The sequence below is a fragment of the Staurois parvus genome, unplaced genomic scaffold (assembly GCF_062004578.1).
Source record: "Staurois parvus isolate SC_StPar_1 unplaced genomic scaffold, SC_StPar_1.0 ptg000017l, whole genome shotgun sequence".
In the NCBI taxonomy this organism is placed as follows: Eukaryota; Metazoa; Chordata; class Amphibia; order Anura; family Ranidae; genus Staurois; species Staurois parvus.
The window spans coordinates 13,290,952-13,310,849 of NW_028317813.1; the positions used below are offsets into that span (position 1 = coordinate 13,290,952).

A 19,898-nucleotide genomic window follows, 5' to 3' on the forward strand; every position below is an offset into this window, starting at 1 on the left:
AATACACCCCTGTTTTCATAAATGCTTCCACCTCAGAGGCATTTATGTATGTAATTGTTGCTTATATAATCTGCAGTCTTAACACTTTGGGGTGTGTATTTAAAACTTTACTGTTCAATGTCTTAACACCTTCCCGCCTGGCCTATAGCAGAATGACCGCCAGGCAGGACACTCGCCTTTGTGACTGGGTGTCATATGATATCCTGTCAAAATGAACTGCTCATTCATCACGCAGTGGTGCGATCTGTCACCGGTCACGCGATCTGTCACTGATGACATATCACTACACAGGCCATTGCCAGCGTCATGTGACCTCTGTGACCAATTACAGCAGATCACATGTCAATTGTATACAATGGATGGCTTCCTGTCATGCCATCCATTGTATACAATTGTGTTGTTAGCTGTGACTGGTCAAGGCAGTCACATGATACAGACAGGGCCAATCACAGCCCATCTTTATCATGTGATCAGCTTTGCCCAATCACAGCTAATCACAACAAAATACTGAATGAATCAGTTTCATTAAGTAACGATTGCAAATATCAATGAAATACATTGGTATTAGCAATCATAATGTGTTGAAAAAAAAAAAAAAATCCTGATCACTTGTCCAGACTAGTTCAATGCTACTATGGTAACATTGTATTGCTTTGGTCACAGTGTGCTGAAAAATAAAATAGTAAAAAAAAGAACAATGTAATAAAAAATTTAAAAAATAGAAACATTTGAAAAAAATACAAATTCAATTATTATTATTACTTTCACCAAAGAAATGTAGCAGAATACATTTTTACCTAAATTTATGATAAAAATGTTATTTATTTGCAAAATTTTATAACAGAAACAAAGAAAGGTGCATTTTTTTTTATTCAAACGTTTCAGGTGTTTTTTGTTTTATTTAGCAATAAAATAAAAAACTCAGTGCTGATTAAATACCACCAAAATAAAGCTCTATTTGTGTGAAAAAAATGATAAAAATTTCATATGGGTACAGTGTTGCATGACTGCGCAATTGTCATTCAAAGTGCGACAGCGCTGAAAGCTGAAAATTCGCCTGGGCAGGAAGGGGGTATAAGTGCCCTGTATTGAAGTGGTTAAGCATTTGCAAATGCATAGCAAATGATCGCTGTGTTGTTTGTAATATGATTGTCAGCTCCATCTAGTGGCCATAATGAACTTTTTTATTGAGGTATTTCAGAAAAATACCACTTCATACACATGATGGATCATACACTCTATCCACCAGATGGAGATGACAGTTATTGGGGATAATTGGAATACAAACAATATCACAAAAGTTCATTGTACTTGTGTGGATTCTTAAAGTGGAATTTAAGCTTAACACTAGCTATGCCCCCACCTATCCTGCCTTACCTGTCTAAAAAAGATGTGCATACTTACCTATTTTTAATCCTCTTCGGTGTGGTCACGTGATCCTCTGTATCAGAGAGTGGCTGCAGGGATGAAGAGCGATTGCTTGAAAACAGTTGGGAATTCCGGGAGCCATGATATCACCCATAGGCTTCCATATACCAGCCACTGTCGGTGCCTTTTTTTATCCCCTAAAAGCCGCCACTATGGGATCACGTGACTGGAGTGGACTAAAAATAGGTAAGTATACACGTCTTTTTTTTTTTTTTAAACATAGGTTAGGCAGGATAGGTAGTAGAAGGAGGCTGGGAATATTTTTAAGCATAGTCAGTGTTAGGATGGAATTCTACTTTAACCGCTTACCCTCCGCTCTATAGTAGAAGTACTACAGGGCTGCGCAAAGTCATATATATATATATATATATGTGCATTTCTGGGTAGGGGGCATGTGCGTGCTGCCCTACCCGCGCCGCCATTGGCGGCTAGGGATGTCATTCATCGTGTCCCAATCGAAGATTCCCCACCGGCACCCGGCGATCGTTGTGTAAAGCTAACGGGAGAGATCTGGGTGTAAACAACACAGGTCTCTCTCCTGCCAGCAATGATAAGCAGCATGTCCCTGTAGTAAAACACATACAGCACACAGTTAACCCTTTGTTCGCCCAAAAGTTAACCCCTTCCTGCCCAATGTCATTAGTACAGTGTCAGTGCTTTTTATTATTATACAGGATTTATATAGCGTCAACAGTTTGCTCAGCACTTTACAAAATAAAGGGAGACAATACAGCAACAATACAGTTCAATACAAGAGCGTTAGGAGGGTTCTGCTCCTTGGAGCTTACAATCTAAGCTGATCACTGTATTAGTGTCACTGGGGATGTGAGTGGCAGTTAGTCAGTTCCCACCCAGTGTCAGAATGCCAGCCGCAGTCTCAGTATAAGACTCTGATCACCGCCATTACTAGTATAAAACAAACAAAAAAATTCCAGTATATATACCGCCATTTGTAGATGCTGTAACTTGCACGTAAACCAATTAATTTACATATATTGGGATTTTTTTTTAGCAAAAACATGTAGCAGAATACATTTTGGCCTAAATTTATGAAGAAATTTGATATCTTAAATTTTTTTATTGGATATGTTTTATAGCAAAAAGTCAATAATACAGTTTTTTTTTTTTCAAAATTGTCGGTCTTTTTTTGTTTCTAGTGCAAAAAATCAAGGTGGTCAAATACCACCAAAAGAAAGCTCTATTTGTGGGAAAAAAAAGGACATAAATGTAATTTATGTACAGTGTTTCATGACTGGTTGTCAGTTAAAGTAACGCAGCGCCGTATCGCAAAAAATGGCCTGGTCAGAAAAGGGGGTAAAGTAGGGCAAGTGGTTAAGACATATGCACGGTGAATTTTCCAAATATAGACTCCTATTTAAACGCTCAGATCAGTTGGTTATTGATCCCTTGCATTGCCCTATTGTTGTGTTTGATCTTTTGCAGTCATAGCTATTATTAAACTGGAATATGGCCCTTTACAGTTGCAAGAAAAAGTATGTGAACCCCTTGTGATTACGTGGAGTTTTGCATGAATTGGGCATAAAATGTGCTCTGAACGTCATCTAAGTCACAACAATAGAAGAACACAGTCTGCTGAACATAATACTACACAAACATTAGATGTTGCCATGGTTTAATTGCAAATAACATGTAAACATTCACAGTGCAGGGAGGAAAAAGTATGTGAACCTTTGGACTTAATAACTGGTTGACCCTCCTTTGGCAGCAATAACCTCAACCAAACGTTTCCTGTAGTTGCAGATCAGACCTGCACAACGATCTGGAGTAATTTTGGACCACTCCTCTTCACAAAACTGTTTCAGTGTAGCAATATTCTTGGGATGTCTGGTGTGAATCGCTCTCTTAAGGTCATGCCACAGCATTTCAATTGGGTTGAGGTCAGGACTCTGACTGGGCCACTGCAGAAGGCGTATTCTGTGCTGTTGCAGCCATTGTTGCCATTGTGGTGTCCTTGTATGCTTTGGGTCATTGTCCTGTTGCATCTCCCATCCTCTGCGGAGCTTCAGTTGGCGGACAGATGGTCGTACATTTTCCTGCAAAATGTCTTGATAAACTCTGGAATTCATTTTCCCATCAATGACAACAATCCGTCCAGGCCCTGAGGCAGCAAAGCAGCCCCAAACCATGATGCTCCCTCCGCCATGTTTTACAGTGGGGATGAGGTTTTGATGTTGGTGTGCTGTGCCTTTTTTTCTCCACACATAGTGTTGTGTGTTCTTCCCAAACAACTCAATCTTGGTTTCATCTGTCCACAGTATATTTTGCCAGTAGTGCTGTGGAACATCCAGGTGCTCTTTTGCAAACTTCAAACGTGCTGCAATATTCTTTTTGGACAGCAATGGCTTCCTCCGTGGTGTCCTCCCATGTACTCCATTCTTGTTTAATGTTTTCCTTATTGTAGATGTGTCAACAAAAATGTTAGCATGTGCCAGAGATTTCTGTAGGTCTTTAGCTGACACTCTGGGATTGTTCTTTACCTCATGCAGCATTCTGCGCTGTGCTCTTGCAGTCATTTTTACATGACGACCGCGCCTAGGGAGAGTAGCAACAGTGCTAAACTTTCTCCATTTGTAGACAGTCTGTCTTACCGTGGACACATGAACATCAAGGCTTTTGGAGATACTTTTGTAACCCTTTCCAGCTTCATGCAAGTCAACAATTCTTGATCGTAGGTCTTCTGAGAGCTCTTTTCTGCGAGGCATGGTTCACATCAGACAGTGCTTCTTGAAACCAGTAAACCCAAAACAGGTGTGTGTTTTTTAAGGGCAGGACAGCTGTCAGCAATACATCCAATATCATCACACTGATTGGAGTCAAGGTTGGCTCACTCCTGGCTCCAATTAGCTCTGGGAGAAGTCATTAAGCTAGGGTCTCACATACTTTTTCCTCCCTGCACTGTGAATGTTTACATGTTATGTGCAATTAAACCATGGCAACATCTAATGTTTGTGTAGTATTATGTTCAGCAGACTGTGTTCTTCTATTGTTGTGACTTAGATGACGTTCAGAGCACATTTTATGCCCAATTCATGCAAAACTCCACGTAATCCCAAGGGGTTCACATACTTTTTCTTGCAACTGTATATTTCAATCCCTTTGCTAAAGTTTAGAAGAAAAGAACTTGTACAGCTCAAGCCAGAATACACAGTCACCATAACAACCATGGAATATCCATAAAGAAATTACCAAAAAATATCACAAGCAAAAACATATACCATAATCATACATGCATTTACATAAGTTGTTATGATTTATCACAGATAGAGTAGTGATAACAGTATTTTTTATTTTAAGTCCCGCGGTGTAGTGCACACACTCACAAAACTGGCACCCGGTGCAAAAAAAAAAAAGTGAGTACACAAAACTGAATCACGCAAAAAAGTGCACAGGGTGTACTTCTGTCCCTCCTCTGAAGAGAAAGGGCCCTTGCCCTTTTCCCCCAGGTTTGCAAGGCTCCTGACAGGGACTAAGGCACTTACCAGTCCACCTGGCCCAAACCAGGGGGACCCCTTTCTTCAAGAGGCCTGCCGAAGCAAGGCCACCCCAAGTACTCAGTGGGGCTCCCCCAAAGGGAGACCCCATGGGAGGTGGAGAACCTGACCAAAAGGCCATGTGCCCTCCCCCCCAAGACTTTCAGGGCAGGCCCGAGCACCTACACCCTACTAATCCGTGAAAAGTGCGCACAGTGCTGTGCAAAAGTGCAGTGACAAACACACACATATAAGGGGGGGAGTGGATACGTGCTATAAATGTCATAGTGTAATACCATGGCGGGCCGTTCGACCAGGAATTACAAAAGGCCCAGCTCTAGAGGCAGGTGTGAAGAAAAGTGTGAAGTGTGGATGGTACAGTGGCCATGGTGCCTAAAACTCAAAGTGAACTCCCTCACCATGAGAATTTTGACACCCCTGGACTGCCACTCCAGGGGCACATACACCATGGGCTTCTTTCACAGCCTGGCCACTGGCCAGACCAGTGCAGTCCCATCCCTACCAGGAAGGCATCAGAATTTAGAAAGCTTAGGGGGAGCCTCGCCTGAAATCAGGGACAAGCCTGGTGCCCCAGGCCAGAATCAACCTGGGAGGGAAAGGCCCCCTCCCACTCTCACCAGTCCCAGCTAATTACATCCGAGATTACTAACTGGCTCCCCAACTGGCAAAGGGAGCCAGGGTTCTATCCCAGACAACTGATAAGAACAGATACTACACTTGATCTTAGCCAAAAGGCCAAGTAGTGATAACAGTATTTCCCCATGTAAGCCAACGTCACAAATTTAATGGCCCTTAGCGACATATATTTGGCATCACCTCAGAAAGAGTAGGGTGACTTCATGGAAAGTTATGGTGTGAAGTTAAAAGGACCATATGTAGTAAAAAGTACGCAATTGTAAAAAGCAAAAAACAACTCAGCGTGGACGGTAAGCATTAACAAAAGAAAGGAAAAAGAATAGAAATAGGTTGAGAACAGTCAGGGTGTCGTCCCCTCCCAGCCTCACCTGTCCATCAACAAATATAGTATCCATGGATGCCAAGTTTTATCAAACTTAGATTGTTCATTGTGGGGGGTACATGTTAATTTATCATTATTCATGATCCAATTTGGTTTAGTCAAACATTATCATCGACTGGTTCCAACAATGTGCAACAGCAGTACTGGTGGCTAACATCCTATAGGAAATCAAATAGGTAATTGTTTTTAGAAAGTCATTATCTATTTTTTTGGAAGAGAGCAATTTCTGGTTTTCTAGCGACATGCACCCCTGTTACCGAGCAAATTAGATTTCATGTCCTAATCCAGAACCTAGTAGTCACTTTGGGGCATTGGCACAAAATGTGGACAGTTCTTGAAACATTGGGATGAAGCCTGCACATTCATCTTGTCTATCCTAGTCAGGACCATATCAGTAAGAATGTTGCCCTTTAACCCGTTTGCTGCCAGAAACATTTTTGCATTTTTTGCACACGTTTAAAAAATCATTGTAGGCCTGAAGATTACACAAAACCCCCAAACATTATATATATTTTCTGAAAGCAGACACCCTAGAGAATAAAATATTGGTAAGTCCAATGCTTTATGTCACACGATAATACTGCAAAGGTCTAGGAAACACAAAATTTCAGTAAAAAACACACTAAAGTGAATTTTAGGGCAAACAAACGCAATAAATTTTTTTGGTAAAATATAAAAGAGGAAGCCAAGTACATAGATACCCAACATATCAAACCTTAAATTTGTGTGCGCCCCAAACTTCAGTACCCTATATTTTCTATAGGCAATGCTTCAAAAGCCCCTAAAGGTCATGAGTTTAGTTTTACGGAGGAGGTCTTGTACTGGATTTATTGCTTTCACTCCAGCGTGTGCAGCATGTAACGTGTATAGCAATCAACGTTGTCATGCGTAGGCGCCCCGGCGTGTGCATTAATTATCGTACATGCGTATATGTAGGGGTGATGTTATGTGCTTGGGTGTAACTAATTTTTGGAAATCACGTAGGGGACACAAAGTTCCTTATGTGTTGATTTTTAGGTGACAGGTTCACTTTAATGAGACATCCAGGGTCTAGAAGACCCTGCATGTCTCCTTTGGGCCCCACTGGATGTATTGCAATGCATATTGCATTGCAATCCATTTTTCCCTGGCTATTCTAGCTGAGGAAAGTGACAGTGGTGACCTGGAAATGACATCATACATGTCGCCTTCCAGGTCACAGCAAGTCATGCCGGCCCCGGGCATACATGCTGTGAGGGTGTGTGTGTGAGGGTGGGTGTGTGTGTGTGTGGGTGGGGGGGGGGGGACGAGCACCATTGCGGAAGCAATCAGGCGGCAGTGCTGCCACCTGACAGGCAGGAGTCTGCCTGTCCGTTTTAGACACAATCCTGGTAGCTGCAGCCACTGGATTGTGTGTAAAACTTTGTCTTGTGTAAAATCTCTACTCTTGTGTGTAAAACGCTGTCGGGTCCATATGACTTACGTACCTAGCAGCAAAAGGGTTAAAAGTAAGGCTGCTTTCACACTGATCCATTTTTCTTCCGCTTTTGCGTTAATCACCATTTTAATTCACCTGAGTATATATAGTTACCAATTCAGCTGTAGGGCTGTAAAGAATCTTGTTTGTTTCGTTAGTAGAAACAATGGTCATTGGAGTATCCATGCCATATGCTGTTGATTCCTTGAAGAGTTTCATATTACAGATCCCATCATTGTACCTTACAGAAACCTGTCTAGTAGGTTCTCTATACAGTGAAGGAAATAAGTATTTGATCCCCTGCTGATTTTGAATGTTTGCCCACTAACAAAGAAATGATCAGTCTAAAAATCGAATGGTAGGTGTATTGTAACATTGAGAGACAGAATAGCAACAAAAACATCAAAAGAAATGTACATCTAACAAATTATGCACTTATTTGTATGTTCATGAGGGAAATAAATATTTCATCCCCTTCACAAAACATGACTTAGTACTTGGTGGTAAATCCCTTGTTGGCAAGCACAGAGGTCAGACGTTTTCTGTAGTTGGCCACCAGGTTTGCACACATCTCAGAAGGGATTAGATCTCAGGAGGAGCAGATACTCTCCAAGTCATTAAGGTTTGGTGGCTGTCGTCTGGCAACTCGAACTTTCAGCTTCCTCCACAGATTTTCAATCAGATAAAGGTCTGGAGACTGGCTAGGCCACTCCAGGACCTTAATGTGCTTCTTCTTGAGCCACTCCTTTGTTGCCTTGGCTGTGTGTTTTGGGTCATTGTTATGCTGGAACACCCATCCACGACCCATTTTCAATGCCCTGGCTGAGGGTAGAAGGTTCTCACCCAAGATTTGACGGTACATTGCCCCGTCAATCGTCCCTTTGTTGAGGTGTCCTGTCCCCTTAGCAGAAAAACACCCCCAAAGCAGAATGTTTCCACCGCCATGTTTGAAAGTTGGGATGGTGTTCTTGGGGTCATAGGCAGCATTCCTCCTCCTCCTCCAAACACGGCGAGTTGAGTTGATGCCAAAGAGCTCGATTTTGGTCTCATCTGACCACAACACTTTCAACCAGTCCTCCTCTGCATCATTCAGATGTTCAGTGGCAAACTTCAGACGTGCCTGGACATGTGCTTTCTTGAGCAGAGGGACCTTGCAGGCACTGCAGGATTTCAATCCTTGTCAGTGTAATGTGTTACCAATTGTTTTCTTGGTGACTGTGGTCCCAGCTGCCTGGAGATCATTGACAAGATCCTCACGTGTAGTTCTGGGATGATTCCTCACTGTTTTCATGATCAGTGACACTCCACGAGGTGAGATCTTGCATGGTGCACCACACCTAGGGAAACTGACAGTTGTTTTGTGTTTCTTCCATTTGCAAATGATTGCACAAACTGTTGTCACCTTCTCATCAAGCTGCTTGGCGATAGTTTGGTAGCCCACTCCAGCTTTGTGTAGGTCTACAATCTTTTCCCTGACATCCTTGGACTGCTCTTTGGTCTTTACCATGGTGGAGAGTTTAGAATCTGATTGTTTGATTGCTCCTGTGGGCAGGAGTCTTTTATACAGGTAACAAAATGAGATAAGCAGCACTCTCTTTAAGAGACTGCTTCTAATCTCAGCTTGTTACCTGTATGAAAGACACCTGGTAGCCAGAAATCCTGCTGAATGACAGGGGATCAAATACTTATTTCCCTCATGAACATGCAAATCAGTGCATAATTTGTTAGACATGCATTTCTTTTGAATTTTTTGTTGCTATTCTGTCTCTCAATGTTACAATACACCTACCATTCGATTTTTAGACTGATCATTTCTTTGTGAGTGGGCAAACATTCAAAATCAGCAGGGGATCAAATACTTATTTCCTTCACTGTATGTATCCTGGACATCACAATTACCCAGATTAAGATGACAGATGTAGTGTTAGAGGGCCCTCTGACCCTGAATGAGCAGATAATTGTTGATTATGTTAAGTAGTCACTGTGCTTCTTCAGGTGCTCTACCTCCCTGAACAAGCCTGGGGATATGCAGGAAGATTGTGTTTCAAAAATACTGGCAGCAGAACTTGACAGTGCATTTAGTAATTTTCAAGTATTGCATTGGACTTTATTACTTTATGCAGGACAAACAGTTAAACCATACAAATTCAGAGTAGGAGACTAATAACTATTGTGCCACCATACAGAAGCACTTTATACTGCCTCTCCCTAATGCTTTAGAATATATAGATTGTTTAAATATGGTGCTTTGCTTAAAACAGGTATAATGTATTTATATAGTATGTAACAGTCTTGTATATTCTCATTTTCAGTGGTTGCCCTTAGAGGAAGTGAAGTCAGGAAAACTGCATGTAAAAGTAGAGTGTCTGTCACATCTTACTGATGCTGCTCAAGTAGAGCAGGTAAGGCAGTGTGGCTCCACTATGAATTCTTCTAATGCTTTCCTACTATTTTCTGTCTGTTGTTGTAATATTTACTTGCTGTCTTCAGCTTTGAGCATGTAGATTATATTGTCTGCTGTCTTTGTAGTCTGCATGTAGTTGCTCCTGTTTTTTGCCCCTTCTGTTAATATTTCTTCCACTGTCCTCTGCTTTTTCCAATCCTATACTCCCCCTACTCTATCTGTGTTAAAGTAACAGTAAAGGCTCAGTTTTTTTAAAATAACAAACATGTTATACTTACCTAAACCGTGCAACGATTTTGAACAGAGCAGCCTGGATCCTCCTCCTCTCAAGTCCCCCTTAGCTTCTCCTGGCCCCTCCCCCAATGCACTTGTGCATGCTCACTTCTGAGCCCCTCTTTGTGTGTCTCAGAGTGTGGCCACTGCTCCCTCCTCACTGGCTGTGATTGACAGCAGTAGGAGCCATTGGGAGCCAATGGCTCCCGCTGCTGTTTCTGAGCCAGTGAGGAGGGAGACCTGGGAGAGGAACTACTCCCGTTCACAATGCTAGATCGAGATGGGGCTCAGGTAAGTATTCAGCCTTTACAACCACTTTAATGGTAATATTCTGCTGTCTTTGTTGTGATATGATGATGCTCAAAAAAATGAAAGGAACACTTTGAAAACACATCAAATCTCAATGGGCAAAAATATCATGCTGGATAGCTATACTGACATGGACTGGGTAATGTGTTAGGAACGCAAGGATGCCCCATCCTTTGATGGAAATGAGAATTCTCAAACCTACAGAGAGGACTGAAATCAAAGGCACCCCTAAAATCAAAGTGAAAAAATGATGCAGCAGGCTAGTTAATTTTGCTGAAATTTCATTGCAGCAACTCAAAATGCTACTCAGTAGTTTTTATGGCCCCCACGTGCATGTATGCATGCCTGACAATGTTGGGGCATGCTCCTAATGAGACGACGGATGGTGTCCTGGGGTATTTCCTCCCAGGTCCAGGGCATCAATGAGCTCCTGGATAGTCTGAGGTGCAACCTGGCGGTGTCGGATGGACTGAAACATGATATCATAGGTGAACATGCTCTCATCTGTGTAAAGCACAGGGTGCCAATGGTGGACCTGCCACTTCTGGTTTTCAATGGCAAATGCCAATTGAGCTCTATGGTGCTGGGCAATGAGGACAGGGCTCACTAGAGGTTGACAGGTCCTCTGGCCACCCTCACGAAGTCTGTTTCTGATTGGCTAGACTCATTCACACCAGTGGCCTGCTGGAGGTCATTTTGTAGAACTCTGGCAGTGCTCATCTTGTTCCAGCTTGCACAAAGGAGCAAATACCGGTCCTGTTGTTGGGTAAAGGATCTTCTACGGCCCTGTCCAGCTCTCCTAGAGTAACTGTCCATCTCCTGGAATCTCCTCCATGCTCTGGAGACTGTGCTGGGAGACACAGCAAACTTTCTGGCAATGGCACATATTGATGTGCCATCCTGGAGCAGTTGGGCTGCCTGTGCAACCTCTGTAGGGTCCGGGTATTGCCTCATGCTATCAGTAGTGACACTGACCCCAGCCAAATGCAAAACTAGTGAAAAACATTCAGAAAAGATAAGTAGGGAACAAAAATGTCAGTGGCCTCCACCTGTAAAACCATTCTTGTTTTGGGGGTCATCGCTTAGTTTCCCTTCTAGAGCACCTGTTGTTAATCCCATTAACACCAAAGCAGCTGAAACTGATTAACAACCCCCTCTGCTACTTAACTGACCAGATCAATATCCCAGGAGTTTAACTGATTTGATGCTATACTCTGATTAAAAAGTGTTCCATTAATTTTTTTGAGAAGTGTACTTTCTTCCTGTAATTTGCCTGTTCTTCTAATATCTTGTCTTTTTTCTGTTATGATAAACTCTCATTGCCTACAGCTTGCTTTGATAATCCCCCTTCCCCTGTCCATCTATTCTGATTTTTCTTTCTTTGTTGTGTGACTCTTCTGTTTGTACTTTCCCACTGTCTTCTGCTTGTCCTGATTTTGCTAATACCCTCCAGCTTGCTTCTACATGTTCTTATAATACTTTATTTCCCCCTTTCTATTCTGCTAAGAATGTTCCACTATCTTTTATCTTTTCTTATAATGCTACCTGATAAGACATTTTTATCATTCCCTTTCTGCTCTACTAATGCTGTCTTCTATCTATTTCAATGATACTCTTCTGCTGCTCTCTGTTCCTCCTGCGGTCGCCTGCATGTTGTGATAACAATCCAGAAATCGTCCTGCTCTGATAATACCCTTTTGTGCTTTTCTATACTATCCGCTGTCTTGTGCTTGTTCTGAAAAAGGCAATAGGAAAATATTGGATCACTCAAAAACAAATGGAAAATACTGTCCCATCTAATGATGTTCTTCTGCTGTCTTCTGCCTGGTCTGATAGTAATTTCCTGCTGTTTCCTGTAAGCTCCTATGAATATTCTCCTGAAGTCTTACAACTGTTCTAGTAGCACTCCCTTGCTGTCCCCTGCCTGTCTAATATTTTACCAAGGCTGTCTTCTGCCTATACTGATAATACTCTTCTACTGTTTTGTGTCTTTTCTGATGACACTATACCTATGTCTAGTCTGTTCTGATAACTCTTCACACTGCTTTGTCAGCTATGTAAATACTCTCCTGCTAGGGTTTTGTTTCTAAAGATACTCTCTGGCTGTCTTGTCTGTTCTGATAATACTCTCTTGCTGTATTCTGTGTAATCTGTCTATGGCATGTGCTATGCTCTCCTGTATGTGAAAAAGATTGCTACAAATAAATGGTGAACTGTTTACATTTTAGGTTCTGTTGGTGAACAGCCTGACTCAGCCAGCACATAGTGATGAGTTCTCAAGTGCCCTTCTAAGTGTCTATTTAGAAAGTGCCAGTGACCTGCCAGTAAGATTTATGAGTATCTTTTTTTTTTTTTTTTATTTCATGTAATGTTTTTTTCATCTTCCCATTTTTTTCTGTGCTTTACTGATATATCTGTCGCTTTGTGTTTAATAGATGAAGAAGGGAGTCAAACCCCCAACAGCAACTGCAGAGATAACTGTTAGGAAATCTACCTACAAAACCAAGGTATCTTTAAGTGGAAATCTGTGCCAGTTTTACATTCATCTTTAATTGATGTTTGATATATACAGTTTTGTTCAAAATAATAGCAGTCAGACATCACTAACCTGATCAGTCACTGTTTTTGGTAGAAATTATATTTCTACATGGCAAATAATTTACTAGCAGGTGTAGTAGAGTAATAGAAATACAACAGACCCAACAGTCATGACATGCATGCTGCTGATTCTGTGTAATTGAATCACTAATTGAAAGGGGCATGTTCAAAATAATAGCAGTGTGGAGTTCTATTAGTGAGGTCATTCATTCTTTGAAAAACAGTTGGCAATTATTGCCCTTATTTAAGGAAGGAAGGCAGCAAATGTACATGCTGGTTACAGTGCATTTCTCTCTGAAATTCTGAGGAAAATGGGTCGTTCCAGACATTGTTCAGAAGAACAGCGTACCTTGATTAACAAGTTGATTGGAGAGAGGAAAACATATAAAGAAGTGCAGAAAATGATAGGCTGCTCAGCTAAAATGATTGCAAATGCTTTAAAATGGCAACCAAAACCTGAAAGACGTGGAAGAAAGTGAAAAACTACCATTCGAATGGATAGAAGAATAGCCAAAATGGCAAGGACTCAGCCAACAATCAGCTCCAGGAAGATCAAAGAAGGTCTATAGTTACCTGTGAGTACTGTTACAATTAGAAGACGCCTATGTGAAGCCAAGCTATCTGCAAGAAGCCCCCGCAAAGTCCCACTGTTGAAAAAAAAACGTGCTGAAGAGGTTACAATTTGCCAAAGAGCACATTGACTAGCCTAAAGAGAAATGGCGCAACATTTTGTGGCCTAATGAAAGTAAGATTGTTCTTTTTGGGTCTAGTGGACGGAGACAGTTTGTCAGACGACCCCCAAACACTGAATTCAAGCCACAGTACACTGTGAAGACAGTGAAGCATGGTTGTGCAAGCATCATGATATGGGGATGTTTCTCATACTACGGTGTTGGGCCTATTTATCGCATACCAGGGATCATGGATCAGTTTGAATACATCAGAATACTTGAAGAGGTCATGCTGCCTTATGCTGAAGAGGAAATGCCCTTGAAATGGGTGTTCCAACAAGACAACGACCCCAAACACACCAGTAAACATGCAACATCTTGGTTCCAGACCAACAAGATCGACGTTATGGAGTGGCCAGCCCAATCCCCGGATCCTAATCCAATAGAAAACTTGTGGGGTGACATCAAAAATGCAGTTTCTGAGGCAAAACCAAGAAATAGAGAAGAACTGTGGAATGTAGTCCAATCATCCTGGGCTGGAATACCTGTTCACAGGTGCCAGAAGTTGGTTGACTCCATGCAACACAGATGTACAGCAGTCCTCAGAAACAGTGCTTATACAACTAAATATTAAGTGATTCAAAGGAAAGCAAAATCTTCAAACATTTTTCAGTTTATATAGTGAATGTTTGAGTTTGTAAAGAAGAATACAAACACTACTACTTTTTTGAACAGTCTAATATTCACTTTTCTTCAATTTTTTTAGAGGAACAACACAAATTTGATATATTTCTCTTCATGTTTTGATTTGGAATAGAATGTGTAGTGTTCCCAATGCATTTGTGTGTATGGAAATAAACGCTATTAGAAGGATTTGGAGCTTTATTCACTTTTTTTCAACACACTGCTATTATTTTGAACACAACTGTATATGGATCGAAACATCTCAGGCTTTTGACTTAAAGTTCATATCATGGGGAAAATGAGCTTATGTGGGAGTAATTGTTATGCAGAGATTTGTCATTCACTGAGTGTGTGCAGTGATAACACTGTTCAACAAATTTTTATTTTTTGCCAGTTTTGGAAACAAAAGGATCCATTTCTTAATGAATTTCACATTCTGAGTTCAAATATAACAATGAAATTTGTCAATTGGCTCTAGTTTTTCTGTAAACGGAAAGTTTTCTACTATAGGCGTAATGACTACATAATGCACAATAATTATATAGATAGATGTCTTTCCACAAATATAAAGCAAGTGATATTGACTACATAACAAAGCCTAAATGGCATAATATATTGCATAGGATTACCAAGAAAAATTATAGCCATAAGCTAAGTTTAATCATTTTAATACTTAGGATTCTCACTAGTTTTGTCTTCAGTTTGTGTCGGTTTTGCTTCTCTTGGCTTTTCTCTTGTATTCGAGGAAAGGGCTATCTCTTACAACTGCACGTGACTACACGCTTCAGGTTCTTCCTCACTTGACTCAACCACGAAGGATTCTGGTGCTTTAGGAATTGGTAGCCCCTCTCCATGAGGAACTGGACGTATTGCCGATGGAATATTTGGATAGTGCACAGATAACTTTTTCTTCTTATTTAGCCCTTTTACAATTGGAGGCACCATACAAAAGTAACAATTACTAACATGATCTGTTGGCTCTCTCCAAATCATTGGCACAGCGAAAGGCATAGATGCCTTTTTTCCATTCAACCATTGCTCCAGTGCCGTCCCACAAGAAATGCAGCATATATGTGGTGCCCAGCTCTTGTCCTGGTCTCCTATCTTGCAGCCAAAATACAAGTTGTAGGCTTTCTTAATCATTCCTGTTATCCTCCTTTTTTGTGAGATAAAAGTTATTTCACCGCAGATATAGCAGAAATTATCTGCTTTATTCACACAAGTTTGAGGCATTACTGAGTAGCCTATATAAGTATAAAACGAAATGTAAAGACGAACTACAATCAGCTACAGATACTGCAGCTTTTATGCAGTGAAGTGATGCAATTAAAGGCTAATATTGCATCATCTCAGTATACATGCAATTTTCTATTGGTCACCAGTATCAATTGCGCAATATGCAGCTGAAGTTGCATCATAATTTTGAATGGCTTACGTCATTAGATGGGTGAATATATCATGGAAACTAGAGCCAATCAACATTTTTTAGGGTCATTTTCGTTTTCAGCACCCCAAAATTATGTAAGATTAGCTAATTTTATGCCCAAAACTTTTTACCTGTTGAACAGTGTAATTGGCCACGTTGAGCTGAAAGATCAGGTTGGTTGAATAATTGTGCCTTTTACAGATAGCGAGGTAAGGCTTTGACTGTAAAATATGGAACATAAATAGCTCAGTTTTGTCCAGGGTAAACTTTAGGTACTGTTCAGGCATGCACAAATAGATGACTAAGAGGTAGTTAAAAATGAGTGTTAAAATGGACATGTGGATTTGGGCATTATCTGAATACAGCTGGTGTTGGAGGTTTTGGTAGAGATCAGTTTACTTAGCATGCTGGGGTAGATAAAGTATTGGGAGTATACCAACATACACAGGAGTGGAAAAGCATGCGGAACCTTTCAGAAAGACTGCTTTGTTGAAAATTACAGTGAAGGAAATAAGTATTTGATCCCCTGCTGATTTTGAATGTTTGCCCACTAACAAAGAATGGATCAGTCTAAAAATCGAATGGTAGGTGTATTGTAACACTGAGAGACAGAATAGCAACAAAAAATTCAAAAGAAATGTACGTCTAACAAATTATGCACTGATTTGTATGTTCATGAGGGAAGTAAATATTTGATCCCCTTCACAAAACATGACTTAGTACTTGGTGGCAAATCCCTTGTTGGCAATCCCAGAGGTCAGACGTTTCCTGTAGTTGGCCACCAGGTTTGTACACATCTCAGGAGGGATTAGATCTCAGGTGGAGCAGATACTCTCCAAGTCATTAAGGTTTGGTGGCTGATGTTTGGCGACTCGAGCTTTCAACTCCCTCCACAGATTTTCAATCAGATAAAGGTCTGGAGACTGGCTAGGCCACTCCAGGACCTTAATGTGCTTCTTCTTGAGCCACTCCTTTGTTGCCTTGGCTGTGTGTTTTGGGTCATTGTCATGCTGGAACACCCATCCAGGACCCATTTTCAATGCCCTGGCTGAGGGTAGAAGGTTCTCACCCAAGATTTGACGGTACATTGCCCCGTCAATCGTCCCTTTGTTGAGGTGTCCTGTCCCCTTAGCAGAAAAACACCCCCAAAGCAGAATGTTTCCACCACCATGTTTGACAGTTGGGATGCTGTTCTTGGGGTCATAGGCAGCATTCCTCCTCCAAACACGGCGAGTTGAGTTGATGCCAAAGAGCTCAATTTTGGTCTCATCTGACCACAGCACTTTCAACCAGTCCTCCTCTGCATCATTCAGATGTTCAGTGGCAAACTTCAGACAGGCCTGGATATGTGCTTTCTTGAGCAGAGGGACCTTGCAGGCACTGCAGGATTTCAATCCTTGTCGGTGTAGTGTGTTACCAATTGTTTTCTTGGTGACTGTGGTCCCAGCTGCCTGGAGATCATTGACAAGATCCTCACGTGTAGTTCTGGGATGATTCCTCACTGTTCTCATGATCAGTGACACTCCATGAGGTGAGATCTTGCATGGTGCACCAGACCTAGGGAGACTGACAGTTGTTTTGTGTTGCTTCCATTTGCAAATGATTGCACAAACTGTTGTCACCTTCTCATCAAGCTGCTTGGCGATAGTTTGGTAGCCCAGTCCAGCTTTGTGTAGGTCTATAATCTTGTCCCTGACATCCTTGGACAGCTCTTTGGTCTTTGCCATGGTGGAGAGTTTGGAATCTGATTGTTTGATTGCTTCTGTGGACAGGTGTCTTTTATACAGGTAACAAAATGAGATAAGCAGCACTCTCTTTAAGAGACTACTTCTAATCTCAGCTTGTTACCTGTATGAAAGACACCTGGTAGCCAGAAATCCTGCTGAATGATAGGGGATCAAATACTTATTTCCCTGATGAACATGCAAATAAGTGCATAATTTGTTTAGATATGCATTTCTTTTGAATTTTTTGTTGCTATTCTATCTCTCAGTGTTGCAATACACCTACCATTCGATTTTTAGACTGATCATTTCTTTGTGAGTGGGCAAACATTCAAAATCAGCAGGGGATCAAATACTTATTTCCTTCACTGTACATCCATAAGAGGGCAGTTACATGAATGCCAACTGGTTGGAGACTTTTTAAGAGAAGAAAATGGTCAGCAGCATCAAATACAAAGATACTAGCAAAAACACAAGAGAAAATCAACTCTTGATTTGGTTTTTAAGGAAGGATATTGGTTAGCTCTCTAAATATTATTGTATTTATTGTGCAGTTTTCAGTGCAAAACCAGACTACAGAGACCAAGGAAATGAGATAGATGTGGAGACACTTTAAATACTAAAGCTGGACATGAACAGTTTCTTTTTTTTCCTTCAGCCAGCGTGAATGAAAGCAAAAAATGGATTCCTCCATCCACACAAGCAAAGTGGATAAAGGAATTCCCCCCTTCCCAACTGGTACATTGTATGCTGACAGTGGGACTTTCTGTTGTCAGAATACACATTGTTTTCCAACAAGGCCCTTCAACAAAAGTTAATTTAACAATCCACACATGGATTGTAATTGGGCCGGTCCCTGCTGAATCTGCCGATTTTCGATCCATCTATGGCCAGCTTAACTCGATCAACTACTAGAGAACTGTAGGCTATCTAAGCCAATGATTTTCAACCCCTTTCATCTTCTAAACTTTTTGGCAAACATTTTTACAGTAAGAACCAGATGTGTTATATGAAATACCATTGTGATTAAAATAGAAAAAAACATTGTTCTACAATAACTTGGACATTAAAGAATAAATAATCAAAAAACTATTCATTCATATCCCTTCTCGGCTATTTGTCCAGTGGCCAGCAATAAAAGGCTTGCAGCTGTCCAGAAACTTGTGGTTGGGAAACAGAGGTGTACGCCATAAGGGGAACAACTTACTGTTCCTAATTACATGCAGCCATAAAATGGACCTAGCCTTGATTTCATATGATTGTTAACATTATCAAATATAATTATTTTGAGGAAGAAGGTACCTTTTGTTTCTCATTCGTAGATTACTGCTTCAGAGCTCCTTCATATAACCTAAAGTCTAGGTGCAGAGCAAACGGTATCTGGCTTTCAGGAACATGGTTTGCATTTTAAATCAATGTATAGAGTGTTTTTGCTTAACTGCCTCCCGCCCGCCATATAAGGTAATGACGGGCACAAGGCGGTTCTCTCCTTTTGGGAGGACGCCTTATGACGTCCTCCCATTCTAACCGCGCATGCGCAGCTCTGGGGGCACGTGGTGATCGGTGGTGCGCTGTGTCCCTCGGACACAATGGATCACCGATCAACGGAATGAGACGAAGATGTTGGCTCAGTCATGTGATCAGCTGTGTCCAATCACAGCTGATCGCATGTAAATAGGGAAATGCCGCTTATCTGCATTTCTCTCCTCACGAGCTGTCACGTTGACAGCTCGAGAGGAGAGGAGAGCTGGTAATCGGCATTCCTCAGAGGGGACATGTGCACTGATGATCAGTGTGCCCTGATGATCATTGTAGCCCCAGCAGTGCCACCTGTCAGTGTCCATCAGTCAGTGCTCATCCATGCCACCTGCCAGTGGCCATCAGTGCCACATCAATGCCACATATCAGTGTCTACCAGTGCACATCAATGCCACATCAATGCCCATCTGAGCTGCCTTTCAGTGTCACCTATCAGTGCCAGTCAGTGCCACCTATCAATGCCAGTCATTGCCTCCTATCAGTGCTGCCAATCAGTGGCGCCTATCAGTGCCCATTAGTGCTGCCTATCAGTGCCACCTATCAGTGCCAGTCAGTGCCACCTATCAGTGCCGCCTATCAGTGCCATATATGAGTGCTGCCTTTCAGTGCCCATCAGTGATGCCTGTCAATTCCCATCAGTGCTGCCTACCAGTGCCTCTTCATCAGTGCCACCTATCAGTGCCCATCACTGCAGCCTCATTAGCGCACATCAGCGAAGGAGAAAAATCACTTATTTACAAAATTTTATAACAAAAACTAAGAAACTTTTTTTTTTTTTTTAAATTTTCAGTGGTTTTTGGTTTGTTTAGCAAAAAATAAAAACCCAGAGGTGATTAAATACCACCAAAAGAAAGCT

At 41.5% G+C, this 19,898-nt stretch overlaps 1 protein-coding gene and 1 pseudogene across 2 annotated transcripts in view; one reads left to right on the top strand and one right to left on the bottom strand.

Moving 5' to 3' along the window:
- The window catches only part of ESYT1 (extended synaptotagmin 1), a 131,789-nt gene that overhangs the window by 94,877 nt on the left and 17,014 nt on the right, over positions 1 to 19,898 (top strand). For both annotated transcript variants that reach the window (XM_089679978.1, XM_089679984.1), the window contains exons 22-24: positions 9,727 to 9,816; positions 12,629 to 12,724; positions 12,836 to 12,907. In XM_089679978.1, the coding sequence (XP_089536104.1) occupies positions 9,727 to 9,816; positions 12,629 to 12,724; positions 12,836 to 12,907 (258 nt within the window). The remainder of the gene's footprint in view (positions 1 to 9,726; positions 9,817 to 12,628; positions 12,725 to 12,835; positions 12,908 to 19,898) is intronic.
- On the bottom strand, positions 5,589 to 5,687 carry LOC149473326 (U2 spliceosomal RNA; annotated as a pseudogene).